General features: G+C 36.6%; 1 protein-coding gene across 1 annotated transcript; it reads left to right on the plus strand.

Moving 5' to 3' along the window:
• LOC150082721 (techylectin-5A-like) lies at window positions 1-19,750 on the plus strand. Its single transcript, XM_090378253.1, has 9 exons — window positions 1-49; window positions 1,298-1,451; window positions 2,778-2,830; window positions 3,892-4,070; window positions 16,356-16,497; window positions 16,655-16,818; window positions 17,079-17,184; window positions 17,484-17,648; window positions 19,339-19,750. Exons 1-9 carry the CDS (start codon window positions 1-3, stop codon window positions 19,620-19,622), a joined length of 1,296 nt encoding a protein of 431 aa, XP_090234379.1. The 3' UTR covers window positions 19,623-19,750.
• Window positions 19,751-19,802: the final 52 nt, after the last annotated feature.

Here is a 19,802-nt window from a genome sequence, read left to right on the forward strand (position 1 = left end):
ATGAACCCAAACCGGATCTCAAAATTAGCATTTAACTGCAAACCTATAGGTAAGTGGGCCGATTGAGAATACAATGACCAGATCAAGACCACCTCCAACAGCTACAACGGAACAGGTCTTAAAAGACCTAAGCAGGTTCAAGTTCATGACGATGATGAATTCAATTTAATCATTATCATTTTATTTCATCATTTATTAATATGAATTAATTTTAGATGAATTCCGTTGTGTAATATTTCAGATGGTGTTACCGAGTACTGTTCCTCGTTTCTTTCTACGCTTTTCTTAATGACTAAAGCATCAGATGACTTAAATTGCAAAGTAATTCGAACGAAGGAAAATTTAGTGATGGATTTGTTTTAATGAGAGATGTTTTGTCCGAAAGTAAGAGGTGTTTTATATTTTCTTGTTTCTATAACTCGCGAAATACAGCACATTTTAAAAGTATGATTTTTGTTTTATATATATTAAATTTCTTCGATTCACAAAGCTCCAGAGAAAATGGAATGAAGAAATAAAGGACTGGATTCGAATCCAATTCACGAAATACCACATTTGATGATGATTCAGGCTAGACTGGGCTAGCAGATCCTGTGCGAAGGGACAGCGACCTCCATGTGTGGAGATCAGCGAGAATTGGGCCTATCAAGAATCCCAACCTTATATCCACTGAACGCCTTTGGGAAGAACCGGAACTTCGGCTGCGGGTCATGCCAAAAAGTCTGTAATCAGTGGCTGAATTTAAGGCCATGCTAAAATAAGCGCAATTTATACACAGAATACATTGACCCCTCGTTAGCTGCTTTTACTGAAAGAGAAAAGAGAAAAAAACAGAACATTGTACAGTACAGAAAAATAGATTTAATCCATTCCTTATAGTGTGCAAAATACGGTATATTTTAGGATGGGTAAAGTGTACAATTTCATCTTGCCTTACCAGCTGAGTCCAGTATCTTTGACAATAAACCATTTCTACACGAGATAAGGACTTGAACATGAATTTTGAAGACAATCTTCATACAATCACCCTCATAAAATCTGAACTCAGGTTATTCACCATAGATTGTAGCAACTTAAAGACAGTTGTCAATGCCATACACAAATGCTGGTCCACATTTTGTTCAGATGACCACACAGATGAAATATTTTCAGCACAATAAACAGCTGTCATCTCATTTTACTTTTCATTCTATCTTTCTGATCACACACGTTCGTTGTATATCCATCCCAGAAGTATTACACCCTTTCATTACCCAATATAATTGAATATTTTCATATAATTTTATTCTCATTGCAGTATGCTTTGCGCGATGTATTTACAAACCAATGGATTGTGCCGAAGTACTGGAAGGAGGTTATAACACCAGTGGCATCTATAAGATTTGGCCCAGAAATCGTATAATTAGGGATAGTATTAACGTGACATGTCTACGGAAGGAGGATGATGGACAGTAAGTGGAACTCTCTTTTTATTCTACATTCACTAAATATTAAGGACCTCAGATCTAGTATTATTCAACACATTAATAGAATAAACCATTAATAGGTTAAAATAGAATAAATGGGTTAAGGATTTCACTTGACGTAGCTCTACCACTAAATTTATTGCATTTAAATTTCAGGACTCTTATGGTTATTGCATTAGCAGTCACGCACCGAATCCAAAGAATGGACAAGTAATGGTAAAATCATCGGAAAGAACTGGATTTTGTCCTGAAGAGAGCTGAGCCTTGCAATGCAAAATGCGATTATCTTCTGTGACCGATGATAATGATCCTTTATGGCCAAATCCTGAAAGGTGCATAACTATCGTCCAGCATTATTTTAAGACTAGACAAGTCAAGGAGATGGCATCTAAAATTCATAGCTTCTTGGTAATAGCTGCAAACTAATTTTTAGTATCTTAAATTCTTCGGATATTAATGTGATGAAATTTGTAACAGATATATTGCAGCAATTATGGACTGAAGGTAGACAGATTCCATTACGAAAGCATTGACTTACCTGATGGATTTTTTGGATTGGTCTATGGAAATAAGTATGCCTATCATGTTTCTTGGCAAGTATTTTATTTTGTAACGAAACTATCAGGCCCAAAAAAATAAATATCTGCATAATTTTCTGAAGTTTCTTTGCAAAAGCATGTAGTGATTTTAAAGAAGGAAATCTTGTGAAATACAAACTCACAATCTTTGTGAGATGTTCAAATTGGCGTGTTCAGTATGCTTATGATAATATGAATGGAATAGATTGTTTCATAATCAGCTGGCGATTTTATCAATTATTGTATATATACACCATCTTCTAATGTGTACTGGATCACTAAATTAAAAAAGCATCTTGCAAAATGCATTTCATTATCCGGAATAATGCTCATGTGGCTTTAATGGCATTGATAACACCCTGGAGAGATTGGAAGAAGGCAAGTATTCTATTTATTCGTCTGAAATTCGTCCCAAACCACCATACTTACACTGCTTAATTTCAATGGGGTTCAAACCATTTTTCTTCTTATTTTTTTTTCTTTTTGATATACATCATCCTCAGCTGAATCTATTTGATGCCGGGACTATGTAGTATATTCATCACCTTCTTCTACTGTTGTAATGTCCAATGCTCTCGTTCTCTGGACACCATAGTTCTGATTGTATTTACTAAGAACGGTATCTGTATAGGTATACAACTCTGGTTTGCTCAACTCCGGCTGGAACCATCTACACTAAATAAATAAATATGGTACCTGTTCTGAAGGGATTTATATTCTTTTTTTCGTCCAGTTCTAAACCCCTGTCCCTGAGTGCGCAAGCCTTTCATAATCTAAGTTCAACAGGTATTTCCAAGGGATTGCCAGTGTTTGGAACATTTTTAATTTTGTCCTTTCAATATTTCTTATTTGAGTTGAAATTAAATCATTCAAAACAGTTAGAAACTTGATCACTTTACCTGACTGGTAATACCAAGAGACACTCTAATATTGTTGAAATGGAGGTTACATGGAATTGAAAGATTGATGACACATGGCACTGGTAGGAAAATGGACTGCACATCTCAATTGCAGTCTATGTCTGGACGAGTCATTAGAACTTTTGGCAAGAAATGCACGCCACGTCTGTTTATTTTATGATTTCTTTAACGATTCATTTTATAAAAGATATAAAAAGTTCTTTTTATTCACTGTAATATATAAATAGGTTAATAAAATATTTATTTTTAAAGGGAACGATAATATCCATGCACTGTCAGTTCAAAAGAAGAACACAGGGTGGAAATATCGTGGGTGTAAGTCCCGTAGTTGACAGGAGGCATTTTTTGGACCTTTTTCACAACATGGCTGTGTTAGTCGTTCTCAGGACAGGATTGCATGGTTTTTCTCCCGGAAACTCTGGCTTTCAGCAGTTCCAGAAGAAAATTCTCCCCACATTTCCTGCACTTTCCGACTTACTTTTCTTTTTTCACGATCATCACAATCGTGGTGACAGTATGGATCGTGGAAAGATTAATCTATTCCCAAATCACAAAAAGTTCCCATAAACTCAAACTCTCCATATTCGAAGATTTATATCTTACAAAGCCATTAGTCAAGCAACAGTAGCCCGAGGACTACTGTTGCTTGACTAAATGACTACTAGAAAAGCTGCATCCCAATAAGATCCATTGTGATTTTCAAATATTTGGCTTTTATGAACTGGAACCGTTGAAATTTCAAAAAGGAAACGATACTTTCAGTTCGGCAATGATGAGAAGTAGATGGCGAATGTATTTTTTTTTGTAGCACAAATTCTATTGAGTATTGAGTTCATGAAATATCAGGATAAGTAAAAAAACTATTCTCATTTAATTATTCTTTTAAGTTGAACGATTATCATTGAATTTTATTTAAATACCTTGTAGGTGATTCCCTCAAGATGCACAACAAGCAAAAATTTTCTGCCAAAGACAGAGATAACGACTCGACTAATTCTACGCACTGTGCTATGAAATACAGTGGAGCTTGGTGGTATAAAAGCTGTCGTGAATCAAATCTTAATGGTCTCTACTACAAAGGAACTCAAACTTCAAGTAGTAATGTGGTAAACTGGGACACCTGGAAAGGATCTACCTATTCGCTTTCTACCACTGAGATGAAGGTTCGGCCAGCGATCTTTAAGCACACTTCGAAAGAAATAGTACCGCAATGAAAACATTTTTTGCTATTTTTCTTTGTTAATTTAAAAATTCAATGACAATGGTCTATTTTTTAAAGGACATCATGAAGTTAATGTGACCACATGTTTTCATAATAGCTTCTAGTCACATGAAGCAATTCCCAATAGGCAATGAAGCTATTGTTGACATTAGGATATTAATGTAAATTAATTACGTTAATTGATTGGTGCTCACTCTAATCAATTCAACCAATAATTAAATTCCTGTGTCGTCTGCAGTTTTGATTGTCTTTGTCAATTTATTAAAACAAAAAGAACCAAAATTTTGAATTTACTCTACAAATAACCAATCGAAATTAAAACTAAAACTCCGAAAATTTTACACTAAGAAGCAAAGAACACCACGTACGTTCCAGAGTAATCTTCATAAAACTTCCACATAGAAATTCAATGGACGTTCTTGTTTGGAGAAAAACCGATCGAATTATATCAAACGGATCTCTGATGTTGACGGAAATATTATGAAAATTATATTTTTTAGACGAATTTAATGATATTTCAAATTTTAGGAAAATGATGAATGTAATAAGGATCGAATTCAGGCTGCTGTTTAAGATGCACAATTTTCAAAGATTTTTGGCTTTCGGAAACAGATAAGTTTTAATCACAAGTAGGAATATATTTTTTGTTTTTATCTAATAAATTTTATTTATAGTAAGGCTATATCTAATTTGAAACTCTGCGAACGTAACCGTACAGTATAATACATATAACGTAAACTTGATAGCGTAATTATACACATTATTGCATTTGTATATCTATTATTTTAGGTGTTACATTCTCAAATTAATTTCAATTTAAACGGAAATCGTGCCTTAGACTAGAGCAGCAAAGCAACGGGTTTAAAGTAGCAGGACTGCAGTCGCTCGGAGGAGAACTGAAATGGGCGCTCTTTTACAAATCACGGCCTTACAAAATGTGCTACTTGTATGCTGCTTGCAGACAGACTTGTAATTGGACACAACCGATGACTTTGTGTGTGATCGGTGTAGAGTACGAAGAAAGTAGTCGCGGACTCAGCGGTCTGATGGGAGTTTGTGCTCTTGAAGAATAGGGTAGATGCACTCAAAGGAATAATTATGGTGGGCGAATCAAGCTCCAAGTTGGCCTAACGCAGTGCAAGAGATACACTTGTGTATCAGGCAACACAGCGCCAATCCCCAAGGCAGAATGCGCTGGTACCATAAGAGTTGTTTATTTTGGGTGACCTTATTGTCAGGGAAAGAATAGGTGGAACAGGGTATGTTTGCTATGGGAGAAAGTACATGACGTTGTAGAGCAGATATAATAATAATAATAAGATTCTTTATTAACATAAATTTTATACACTAGTGATTCCTTACACAGAAAGCCAGAGGAATCTTACATTTAGTTGTTTATACAAGCGATTTTGATTTATAAAAAAATAAATAATAATAATAATAACAACTAAATAATAATTAATAGATTAAAGCAAAGATAATAGTCAAAATGTAAAAATGAATGAAGTAGTAATTACAGCGAAAAAGGACTACAAGTTGAGCAGAACATGAAATGACATCGGCTAACTAAGATCGGCACTTACATAAATGTCCTTTACAAACCGCAAGATGCCATCTCGATATGCCTTGTCTATATTCCACAGGTCGATGTCGATGTTGAGCGAGTTGAGAGTGTCCAGAGTCACATTAGGGAAGTGTCTTTTGAAATTCTGTAACCGCTGGAGCCTTGAGCATAAGGAGGGAGTACTACGGAGATGTCTGCCTGGCAAACGCCAACCAACCGTGTTCCAGATGTTGATGTGATCCTGCTTAGCTGAGCACAGATGAAGGAATGACTTTATTTTTAGCACATGGGCTCTGTGGACTATGGGCGTATATTGCAGGTTGCAGCAGAGAGTAGATTTGGATGTCGTGTAGATCTGGTGCGACCACAAGTTGGCCCTCTTCAGCACCCAGAATTCGAGGCCCCATAGTTTCCTGAGGCTGGTGGGTGGTGCCGCCGACCAAATTTCCACGACATAGGAGAGTACACTACAGAAGTAAGTTGTGAGGTACTTCTTGATTATTTTCTTATTGTGCGTTTTATACAGATCAATTTTCATTCCCCAGAACGCTCTCAGGGCTTTGGCATACTGAGCTTGGAATTGTTTTTTATAGTTGAGATTGGAATCAAGGATTACTCCTAGGAATTTGACACTGTCTGTGGGAGTCAGAACATTTCCTGCCAATTCCGGAAGTAGAGAAGATGCAGTAGAAGTCATCCGACTTGGCGTAAAGATGAGATATTTTGACTTCTCTGGATTGACTGACAGGTCAAAAAATTTAGCATACTTTACTTATAGAATGTATTTAGGTAGCTGTTTACAGATTCAGAGGCGGTTTGTCTTTCTTGTGAAGGACCAACATGGCGTTTGCATGGCAAGTAGCAAACAATATCATCAGCATACGATAGGAACGCTGGAATTTGATCCATTAGTGGAACGAATATTGCTGCAAATAACAAGGCTGAGAGACAACCACCTTGTGGGATCCCTACTTCGACGCTTTTAGTGACTTTAACGCCATCGCCTTTGAAGTGAAGCATTCTCCTAGATAGCAAATTATTGAGGATCTCGAGCATATTTCCGGATATCCCGTAGAATCTCTCAAGTAAGGCAAGAAGGGGTGTTATTTGGACTGAGTCGAAAGCAGATTTCATGTCGAGAAAAATGGTGTGAAGATCTTCGTTGTCATTCCAGGCCTGAAGTATTTTCTGTGATAATGACTGTAGGCAAGTTACCGTAGATCTATTAGGCATGGCATAATGGGTGTGTTCTGGCCTATGCGCAAAGATTGCGAGTGCTACATCATTATAGATGCACTTCTCGAGGCATTTCAGGAAGGGAGGGGCAATTGATATTGGTCTGAAGTCAGCCGGTCTTTTCGCATGAGGCTTTTTCGGAACTGCCACGACTCTGTATGATAACCAGCTTGAAGGCACCTGTGCAAATTTGAGTACTTTGTTGTAGAGTTGAGTGAGCTCTTTGCTGATGAAATGAGAAGCAATTTTTAGACTAAACAGAGGTATTGCGTCAATTCCTATGGTGGACTTGTCAGGTAGTGAATTTATTATTTTTATTAGTTGTTCTTCGGAAATTTCTGTATTACTAGTAGGTGAAGACATGTTAAACGCTTCGTTCCAAGGATATGCTTCGGACACACGGTGATCTCGCTTAAAACGCAGCACATGCTCACACCATTCCTGGACATCTAAAGACAGAGGGGTGCAAGTATGACTTGTGAACCACACACGTTTTCCCCTGGATAGACGGCGGTTCATGAAATTGTCAATAGAAAATTGTTTCCTCTTCTGAAAATCCATCCTTGCTTTGGAAAATCTGGAGTATGACTCTTGTGAAGGCGACTTCTTGTAAGAGGCATGGGCTGCCTGTTTTTCCCTAAAGGCCTTGGTCAGGAGGTCATTCCACCATGGCTTTGAGTGGGGACTAAGGATGCAAGTTTTGGACATTGCAGACCTTGCAATGAATTCCATCCATCTCGAAAGCCAGTAGGCAGCCTCATTTATGTTAAGCTCAGCCAGTATGTTCCATGGGAAAAGTTGGAAGAGGATAGTAACTTTTCCAATGTTGATGTATTTTGGATTGTATACTCTCCTGACAGTGTTCGTAGTTTGTACTTGTGTACGTTCATCCTTAGGTGCCTGCAGAGATATCATCGCAGCAATCGGAACATGATCGGACGGGAGGAAGTTCTCAGTTATGGACAGGGTTTCCTCTACTAAACAGTTTGAGAAGATGCGCTGCAGGGTGGCATCGCCGTGTGAGGGAGGAACATGAATAAGACCAATGCCCATTTCCGACATGTTCAATGACAGAGTATCTAGGAGCTTCTTTGTGGCTGGCAGTGGAAGGTTAAAGTCTCCGAGGATGATGAGCTTTTGCCGATGATTGATTGTGGATGACAGCCATGCTGTCAGATTAAGGACAGAATCCTCAGAAACTGGTGGAGGTAAATAAACGGCACACACAGAGATCGACAAACCAGCAATTCGGTAGATTCCAAGAACAGCTTCTATGTCACCTCCTGGATAAATGGATGCCTTAATCAGCGGTAGTGAACTCCTTTGACAGATTGCTACACCGCCACCTTGTCTCCCAATTCTATTAGCAGCCAGCGTGTGATAGCCAAGATTTGAGGTGAAGGCAGCAATTTCCATTTCATCTCTGAGCCAAGTTTCAATCAGAATGACGAAGTCGTACTCTGAGCAGGAAAGCAAATCAATCTTTGAATGACACTAAAGTTGATATTGTTATTGTTACTCTAATGATATTAAGAGTAACAGTTCTGAGGACCTGCATAACAAGTACAAGGCAATGTTGGGAAAAAGTCATAAATTAGGACTGAATTTGAAAGTGTCTGCAATTCTGCAAAGATACAATAGGAGGGAGTATATGATGAGAGCCTTGTCAATAAATTCGTCACTGGAGAGTTTGTGCGTGATGTAGAATTTTTCTCAGCATGGTCTGTGCTTGTTAACAAGAGAGACTGCTTCTACAGGGATGGGGGATACATTTCAATAGAAAGGGTGAAAGAATATTTCCTATGCTGCCGAGGCAGCATTAGGAATGTCGGAAAACTGCTAGCTTGGGGATGGGGGATACATGGAATAATAGATTAACAATAGCCGCAGACAAGAGTGAAAGCGATTCTTGCACTGTTTCTATTGGAAGGTGCACAGCCTGGAATATAAGGTGCTGGGGATTTCAATGCGTATTGTGAATCATCACGGAACAAGGAGATACACGGGCTGTGTTAGGGTTATTAGAGTAAGAACAGATGCGTGTATACTTGCATCTACACTAATTCTCTGATCATAGCAAATAAACTTGATGAATCTGAAGGATAAGTCATCAAATGCAAACATTGTAGGGACATCGTTGATGTGGTGTCACTCAGGCATAAGGGATGCAGAATTGGAATATGGGGAGTACAAAGTGTACAAATAGGACAGACAGGAAAGGACGAGAGTTGTGCTTTTTGTTAAAAATCGCATTAAATCTAAGGCAGTGCATCCAGTGGACATGGATGCTTAGTACAAAGTTGAGTCAGTTTGGTGTGAATTAAACGCTGGGAAAACAAAAATAAGAGCAGGAGTGTGTTATAGGCCTAATGACTGTGACGAGTATAACAAAGAACTATATAGAGAAATTGAGTGGGCCTGTAAATCAGAATGTCTTATAAAAGAGGATTTTAACTTTCTACATATTGATTGGAACTTGGTTGTTGGTCACTCATACACTATCATGTGTATGAGTGGATTTATTGGGTGGCGGTTTTCTACAACAGCACGTTAGGGAGACAAAAAGAAGAAGCAATACTCTTATTTATTGATTCTGTTGGAGATCATAATCTCACCCATGGATAGCAAGGTGCTAGAGGGATTTAAATTGGTTACAAATCAGTAATTACAATAATGATTATAAGATCAAGAGGAATAATTAATGTATAACAATAATAAAATAGGAGATTTATGGAGTAATGAGAATAACTAAAATAAAAATAAATGTATAAAACAAGAGTAAATTAGATAAAATTAATTTTATAAAAATGAACAGAAATTGATCAATACAATTAGTACGAAAAATCTGAGGTCCATTTAGAATTGCATCATAAAAAGTGACCATTGGGGAATACCAGACCGAAAGCAGCACATCCCGAATGAATTGGTCCAGTCAGCCGCCGACGTGGGGTTTCTGGTTTGAAGAGCTAATCAGACCAGTTTATAGAATCACTCGTTTGATCTGATTATCAGCAGTGGTTCTCCATTCATTAAGAATCTGCAGATAAAAGACCCAATAATTATGTCTTCATGCTCCAATCTTTCATGACTCTCGCAAAATAAATGTATCGATTAAATCTTTCCAGCATATCTCCGAAAACCATTCCCTCTATTATAAATTACTGGTCACTGACAAAATTTAATAATAAAATTATTGAAACAAGAAAAAAGTGTCGATCCCAGAATACTATGCAACCGTCTCTTCGGTGGAACGTTTTGTCTTAGAGAGAGAACACTTTTTATTATTATTATTATTATTATTATTATTATTATTAATAGCCATATGGTACAAGGAAGCCTGAGGCTTATGCTGCACCAGCCAAAAAAAAAAAAAAAAAAAATTCCCGAGTTACCCTGAGAGAGAAAGAGAGAGAAGTAGAAAGGAATCACCAAGAAAGAGAAGAATGGTGATATCCAGCTCAGGACCCTGGGTTTGCCAAGCCCATACTCACCAGATGTGAGCCCCTGGTATGTTCAAGGAATGTCAGTTTCTTATCTAAGAGAAGCCCTAAGAATCTTATGTTTGGTACAACTGGGATCATATATCCGTCTAGTTTAAGTTCAGGATCAGGGTGTAGGTTTCGTTTCCTACAGAATTGTATACATGCAGCTTTTTGTGTGGAAAACTGGAAGCCATTTGTTTGCACCCATTTACTTATTTTATTTATTGCTCCTTGTAGCTGCCATTCTATACTTTGCATATTCTGAGAGTGATAGGAAATACTGAAATCGTAAATGTATAAAGCGGTGTCAACAGGTTTTGGTATATGTTCAGTTATGGAGTTTATTTTGATAGCAAAGAGGGCAGTGCTAAGCACGGACCCCTGAGGCACACCCTCTTCTTGGGTGAAGACTTTTTGAAAGAGCATTCTGCAACCTAACTTGAAATGACCCATGGAATAAGAAATTTTGAATATATTTAGGAAGATGTCCACGTAATCCAAGGTGATATAGGTTTTGGATAATTCCACAATGCCATGCCATATCATAAACTTTTTCTATAGCGAAACAGATCATTACGTGGTGATCTTTACGGATAAAGGCATTTCACACACTGTTTTCTAATTTGATAAGTAAATCTAGTGTTGAACAATTTTTCCTGAAACCATGCTGTGCTGGATTGAGAAGGAAATTCTGTTCAAGAACCATGTTAGACAAGCATTAATAATTTTATCCATAACTTTTTCCAGGCAACTTGTTAGAGCAATTGGACGGTAGTTGCGTGGGTCAGAGAGGTCTTTGAAAATGGTCTGGAAATTGGTTTTCTAGGAAGATTCTGTTATATAATTCTAGTAATGCCATTTGGGATTGATCATCGAGTTGCTTTAACATCATATAGTGAATTTGGTCTGGTCCTACAGCACTTTGCTTTGTCTGTGATAGAGCATGATAGCATGCTCGAGTCTGCATGTTGAAGTCTGCAGAGGACACAAAGGTTGGGAGAGTGATTAATGACAGGAATCAAGTATACTACTGCAGCATAACCTAGAAAAAATTAGGTAAACTCCTTAATTACCACTGAGAACTGGCAACTGAGATTTAACATTGGAATATGCAAGGTTCTGCATATAGACAGCAGTAATCACAGAAAAACATACCGATTATATGGAACCACAATCAAGTTAATGGAGAACGAAAGAGACCCGGAGGTAATTGCACAATCCACATGAAATTCTCTGAGCAGTGATGACATGCTGCCAGAACAACTCATAGGGTTCTGTCAGTGATATACAGCAACCCTCCCAGAAGGGAAGAGAAGGTGATACCCCATTGCATAAGGAAATGTCAAGCCACATCCTGGGTACTGCATAGAAATCTGGAAGCTGTATCCTAAGGAGGATGCACATCCCTAGGAATGGGTGCAGAGAAGAGCAACCAGATTAATCAAAGACACAAAAGAGTACTCTGAAAGGCATCAGTTCTGCAAACTGCAGCATCCAAAAACAAGGCACCTGGAAGGAGATGTGATTGTAACCCTAAGGGCTCACATCTGATGAGTAAGGGCTTAAATCATTCTTCTCTTTCTCAGGAGTGCATTAAGGTCAGTTGAGGCCCCGGGCGCAGAAGAAAATATTGGGCCCCTTAAAAAAAGAGAGAGACAGGGAAAATAAAAATCATTTTTTTAAATAAATAAAAAATATTATGTACTATTAATGTTTTATTTCCAATAAAATTTGAATATAATATATGTATAATATAATTAATAATAGCATAATAATAATCACAAAGTTTTGAACTAATAGTTGAACATATTATTATAGTTGAACTAATATGTTCAACTAATTTGTTGGGGTTTTGCGTGGGCCCTTCAGAAGTCGGGGCCCAGGGCTCGCCGGCAGTTAAATCCGCCTCTGCTCTTTCTTGGTGATCACACACACACACTAATAATAATAATAATTCTAACACAGTGATGCAGAGTGAAAAGCAATGCTAATAGATTTAATTTAAGTTTAATTTTTTGCCATACATTATATATATAAAATGAATTAAACCTGGAGTATGTATATAAAATAAATATACTCCAGGGTTAATAACTACATTTTTATATTTTAGATCAACTACAACTTCATATGATATACACTTACCCAGATCTGGTAATTTTCCAATCTACTTGATGAATCGCTGTACAAGGTTCCAATTTTCCATCAGCTGAAGCAATGTGGATATATATAAATCGTGAAATTTGTCCTCAAAATATCAAGTACTTAGGCCAAATTTGATTTCCATGAACTTTTATAATTTTCATCCCAATTCACAAATATTTAAGTTCAGAATAATCGTATTTAACACCAAGAATGCTAAAGATCAACAAAATTCACAGAACACACGCAGTTTGACAAATAATCTACGCGTCACTGATAACTGTTATCAGTGAATCTGATATTAAGAAATCAATTCCATAATCGTTATATACAATTATTAATTACCTTGAGATAAAATGATTTTGACTTTAGATCATCCACTTTTTCTCTTATTACATAAACTTCGTACTTCCTGTTAATTTTGGAAAGGCCTTGATATTTTGAAGCAAAACGAACAGTAAACGCGTACAGAAAACAAACCAAAGCGCCATCTGAACAATACATATATTTTTAATTAATACAAATTACGTAACGCCATCTGCAAAATGCACCTAAAAATACAAATTATTCAAATAATGTACATAATTACTTTGTATAATTCAAAAATTATAAAACTAATTCAAATTATAAATTGAAAAATATTTAAGAAACAGTAAAAATCATGTGAAAACTCGCATTAAGTCCAATGAATTATACCGTGGCCGAGTTAGTCATTCTTAAGAGAATGCTGCATGGTTTTCTAGTTCAGAAGTCGTATTTTTCATCCAGCTGAACAGACAAACTGTTATGGAGAAAACTATCATATTAGAGCTACTCGATAATTATCTCATTTAACGTTTTGTGAATCGCATATGTTTTCCGGTTTGTTTGTCTGTTTTGTTATACGAAAAACCCAGGGATAAGGAAGCGATTATCCCCTTGTATAAGGCAATGGTCAGTCCACACTTTGAGTACTGTATACAGGTCTGAAGACCTCATTTTAAGAAGGATGTGACAAGATTAGTGAATGGAACAAAGGGGTTCTCTTTTGAAGAAAGGCTTAAGTTTTGCAAATTACAGTGTCTGGAAACTAGACGATTGCGAGGTGATCTGATTGAAGTGTATAAAGCCTTAAATGGTTTGAGCATACTCAATGCTGATGGGATTCTTCCTCTTGCTCAGAATAATCACCTGAGGGGGCATAAATTCAAGTTGAGGAAATTCAGTTGTAGGATAGATGTGCGAAAGTTTGCCTTTGGCCAGCCGGTGGTTGATTGCCGGAAGAACTTCCATCTGTCGTTGTAGAAGTTTATAGCTTAAATAGATTCCAGGTAGAACTAGACAAACATTTGCAGCGAGTGATAGGTGAAATGAGAAGGGTTTTTTTTTTGTCTGATGTTATATAAGCTTGCTTTCATGCATCATGTGCCTTTGCTAATGCTAATGCTAACCTGAGTTTCCAGGTGGGACTTTTCTACCGGGTGTGGGGAGAACAGTGATTATAACTACTGTGCTACCGCGAAAACAAACACTCTCGTGAGTAGCACAGTTGGTAGACTCGCCATCCTCCCCTGAGTTCGAGTCCCGTCGATGACAATTTTATGGCCCTTTTCCACAACGTGACTCAGACGCGGGTAGGATGGTTCTCCCGAAATCAACGTGATTCAGACGCGGGTAGGATGGTTCACCCGAAATCTCGGGTTTTTCGTCCACCAAACCGAAAATCGACCAGAGAACACACGCGATCTACAGAGAGTATATTCGGAGCAATATGTCCCTGATGTCCCTTAGTCCCTGATGCTTATATAACTCTACTACGACATCAACAACGAAAACAAACTTCTAGAATACGTCCCTAAGGACTTGATATGCTGATATTTCCCAGTAATTACCTCATCGCAAATTTAAAAATAGATTTTGAATTTGCGATGAATTTGATTTTGAGTTTGAATTTGATTTAGATGATTAGGAAAACTTTCTATTTGGAACCCTCTTCACCAAAATCGTATCGTGTGGCGAGTTTGATTTATTTCTCATATTTCGTTCCAAGAAGTTCCCATATATGTTTCTTTCATTTTCATGAATACACTCTCCAAGTTTAACTTTCTCTGGAATTAAATTGTTATGAAATCGTGAAGTTGGAAAACATCCTGTGTCCGGGTACTGGGCTATACATGTACAGAAAGTATTTACATTTAGAAACAGTGCTAAATTCACTTTTGATAAATTAAAAATATCTTTTGTACATCCAAAGAACCCAATATCTTTATATAATAGCGAAACTATATAAACTAGAAATAAACTGGGCTAAATATGTACTGTATACTAAAAATAAACTTCCAGAACTTTAAAATCTTGGAATATAAATATACATTTCATTGTGCCACTACGTTTCCTACAGAAGTATTTGCTAAAATTGTCAGTGGTGCTCCGTTCTTCAGGGTTCCGATTTCTATTTCGATTTTTTTAAATAAAACAAAATATTTATTCAGATACGATTTGCTATTTTTATGGATATCTATAAAAAATTATCTTTAATTCGGTACGATTAATTATTATTATTAATATTATTAGCCATATGGTGCAAGGAAGACTGAGGCTTATTCTGCACCAGCCAAAAAAAATTTTCAAATTACCCAGAGAGAGAGAGAGAGAGAGAGAGAAGTAGAATGGAATCATCAAGAAAGAGAAAAATGATGATATTCAGCTCAGGACCTTGGGTGTGCCAAGCCCATATTCACCCTTATTCAATCAACACGTTATAAACATCAACAGTTCCCCCTTTCAATCTGATGAAGTTTAACCACGTTGTTCACCTGATGATGGGAATTTATAATATAGCATTGAAACGTTAGTGTAATAAAATTTTAACGAGATTTAAAAGTATATAAATTAATAACCTAATACTACTATTATTAGTATTACCTTATATATGCCAGAGAAGAGAATTTTATGTGTTATAACTAATATAATCTTTGATTATTAATACATCAATACTGTAATATACTGTTTGTAGTACGTGTCGTTTACTTTAGCTAAGAGTTTGAAAATTTTAGCAACTCCATCAATACATATGATTTTCATTTACAAAACCATAAAGCTGTGGCCCACTGTGTTTTATCACAAGTAATAAATAATTAGTTCATTCAATGACATTAACAAAATTTCTCAAGTCTTAATTAAGGCTGACCCTGTTAAAAAGATACAAAATTAATGGAACTCACACGTCAAACAATATTTTATTTAAGAATTTTTTTAAGAACAATGGGAGGCGCATCTAGTTTATTTTCAGTTTATATATATTTTAACCAGTTTATTTATAGTTTATATAGTTCCGCTGGTTTATAAAAATAATTCGTCCTTTGGGTGTACAAAATATGTTTTTATTTATGAAGAAATAAGGCTATTTCCAGAGCAAATACTTTCTGTATATGTATATTGTCCAGAATCACAACCCAGGATGTTTTCCAGCAGCTCAATTTCCGAAGATTTGATTCAGGGGAATGCTAAATTTGTGAAGTGTTTATTAGAAAAAAATACACAATATAAGGGAAAGAACTGGCAAGGAGTGCGAGAACTGAACTGGACGCAGGAACAGTACTGTTCAAGAGGAAGGTCCCGATATTTTCAGAAGCAACAAGACGTAGCAACAGAAAGCAAACAGAGTTAAGTGTTCACGATTAATTTAGTATTTCTCGGTAGGATGGCATGTCGCAATTTTAATTCTTCCACGTTGTTTTCATCTTACAAATTAACTTCTATTTTCCAGATGGCGCTACTGCAAGCATTGTTCATCATCTCCCAAGTTTTCTTGATCAGCAAAGCAGAAACTGACTTAAGTTGTGAAGTAAGTCGTTCAAAGGAGAATTTTTACACAGGTTTCGCCATATTGGAAAAAGCTTTGTCGAAAGGTTAGAGATGTTTTATAATTCGCACATTACAAGAAGTTCATATTTGTTTATCTTACGATTGTTCAACTTCAGATAGACATGTTTCATATCTAAGCGTTAAGTTACAATTTTCTAAACACCAATAACAGCTAATTATTTCGTTTTATATTTATTAAAGTGGGCTCTGAACAGTGCACTTACAAGCCAGTGGACTGTGCCGAGTTGCTAGAAGCAGGATATAACACCAGTGGAATTTATAAGATCTGGCCCAGAAATCGTGTACTCATCAGGGACAGCATTGACGTGTACTGTGATATGTCTACGGATGGAGGAGGATGGACAGTCAGTAGAACTCTTTTATTCATACGTTCTATAAATATTAAGACGTTAACACTTGACGTAGATTTTAAATTTGTTCTTTAAAAGACTGTTTTTCAGTCAAAGAGTAGATATTTATTGAAGAGGACTCACTGGCAAAAGAGTTGATATGCCATAAAATATGAACTGTTCGGTGAATCTACAGGGTTGGTGGTTTTAAAACTAATAAATGACTATTTTAACTACTACTTCTTAAGCGATTAACAAAAGTTCTTCGTTTATAGGTTATTCAAAGGAGAGGAGATTTTGGAAAGCCAAATAATTATTTTTACAAAGGTTGGCAGCAATACAAAATTGGTTTCGGAGATATTAACCGTGACTTCTGGTTAGGTAAGGAGATGATATCAATCTTTCTCTTATTTCATTCTCTTTTTGTTTTAATGCAGATGTGACTCTACGATCGCAGCGAACCATCCATTAAAATTGCCATTGGAAGTTTTATGAAGATCTTTCCAATTTTCAATGGCCTGATTTCGAATCGACGAGATTCGAAGTCAGGCCTTTTCCACCGAGTGTGGTAAGACGGTGATTCTAACCATTGTATTCGCGAGAACTGAAAATATCTAAGTGAGATGCTTGCATGAATTATACGAGTATTAAATAAGTGATTTAAAATATTCCTTTTATAGGTAACGATAACATTCACGCATTATCAGAGCAAAAACAGAACTCTATAAGGTTTGACCTTAGAGACATGGATGACAACTACAGCTTTGCCTTGTATGAACAGTTTTGGATTGACGGGGAAGAAAATAACTACACACTGCATGTCTCTGAGTACAGCGGAAATGCTGGTAAGTTTGATGACACTTATACTTGGTGTTTTCCCCTTTCTTAGCGTTTATTTCAATGCTATATTATATTTAGTTGAATCAGATTGGCACTGAAATTCTCATTTTAAAGGATATTTTCGTGATTCAATTAAGCAAATCAATGGCAATAATTCAAAAATAAGTACACTCCTTTGAAAAAATTCAGGAAGTTACACATTTTTAGTACAATGTCACTACCAACTGTCGAGATTTCAAACAAATTCTGTGTATACATCTACATACACAGAATTTGAAATGGTCTCAGACAGTTTTTAAATTCTGTACAGTGGGACCAACTGATGATGTTACCAACAGCAAATTCCAAGTGGGAAGCATTCAAGGAATTAATCGTGGAAGCCACTAAAAGTTTGATACCTATTAAGAAATATTGTTCAAGGTTTAGGCCTAAATGGTTGTCAAATGAACTAATGAGACTCGTAACAGAGACGAAAAACGCATGGGATGCATATAAATTATCAAGCGACTCAGAAGCCTATGGCAGATATAAGCTAGTCTGTAATCAGGTTACAAAGTAGGTTAGGCAGGCGAAGGCAGATTACGAGAAATCCTTGGCAAAAGATGCTAAGAAAAACAACAAGGATTTCTTTACTTATATAAACTCTAAAAGGAAGGGGATGAATCTGATTGGTCCACTTGACATCGATGGTTCGACTGTTGATGATCCTGCTCAGATAGCAAACAAATTGAATGAGTATTTTGCATCTACATTCACACATGAGGAATTATTAAGGATGGAAAATGCCAGAAGTTTATCAAATTCTAGCAGGGTGCTTAATGATTTTGTAATAACTGAGGACAAAGTGGAGGAGAAATTGTTGAAGTTAAACGTAAGAAAAGCACCTGAGGTGGATGGGATCTATCCAGTTATATGAAAGGAGGCGGCAAAGGAAGTAAGCAAATTTGTGCGTTCCCATGTCAATTTAATTGACAATTAATAGAATCAATTGTTTATGGTAGAAAACGAATGATTGTTAGCGGAAAAAAAGGCAATGTCTTGTTTGATTACATTATGAAATTTACCTATTTCTAAGATGATTTCTCATACGCCGAGTGGCCAGTTAACCATAGTGTAAGTTTACTCCTTTAGGCCTCAGAATAGTCTAGGTCACCAGGGTAGAGACTCCACAAGGTTCGAAAAGCATTCCTCGCGGACTCTGAAGTCTGCAGACTGGGCATTCCTCAGTTGCTTCAGTTTACATGAGGCCTGACCTCTGCCGCTAATAGTTCTTTCCACCTGACTCCACAGATGTTCAACAGGGTTCAGAATCCGATGACTGAGCAGGCCAATGATCTAATAAGTCGCCATGATGCTTTTGAAACAATTTCTGCACGATCCGTGTCTAATGATACGATTAATTAATGTTTATCTTTTGTATGATTGGCCAACTGGACTGTACAATAAATTATACCTACTGTACTATATTTCTTATGAAAATGAAAAAATGAAAATGAAATGTACAATCACCCACTAAATTTTACTAACGTTCTACTTTCTCTTTAAACGATTATGAGCTTTAAATTAACATTTTGCATTGAATTCGAAAGAATAAAAGGGAATAGTGGATATGTGTATTTTACTCCTAAGAGTGATATAATCGATATTACAGTAGAATCCAATTTTTGTTTTGCTGTTTTGCTTCTATTTTCGCAGGAGATTCCTACACAATGCACAGCGGACACAAATTCTCCACTAAAGACAAAGACAACGACTCCTGGCCAAAACACTGTGCTCAAGAATTCAATGGTGCTTGGTGGTATACCTCCTGTCACTCTTCCAATCTCAATGGATTTTACCTGAGAGGAAATCACACAAGCTACGCTAATGGAGTGAACTGGAGTTCGTGGAAAGGAGCGCATTATTCTCTTGCAACTACCGAGATGAAGATACGCCCAACCTACTTCAAGATATCTCGAGAAGAAATCGTTCCCCAGTAGCCACTGTTCACCAAGGCCAGCAACGTGTTCAGTTAAAGTGTGTAGTATTACAATAAAGTACAGAAAAGTTGCACCATATGTTGCATTAATAGTTATCAAGAACATATAATAAATATTCTTTTATCAAATAGTTTTTTTTCTTGATTGGCTATACATACACCCATTAGTTTATCAACCGAA

The sequence above is a fragment of the Mastigoproctus giganteus genome, chromosome 7, assembly GCF_048544385.1.
Source record: "Mastigoproctus giganteus isolate SK-2022 chromosome 7, ASM4854438v1, whole genome shotgun sequence".
NCBI classification, from domain to species: Eukaryota; Metazoa; Arthropoda; class Arachnida; order Uropygi; family Thelyphonidae; genus Mastigoproctus; species Mastigoproctus giganteus.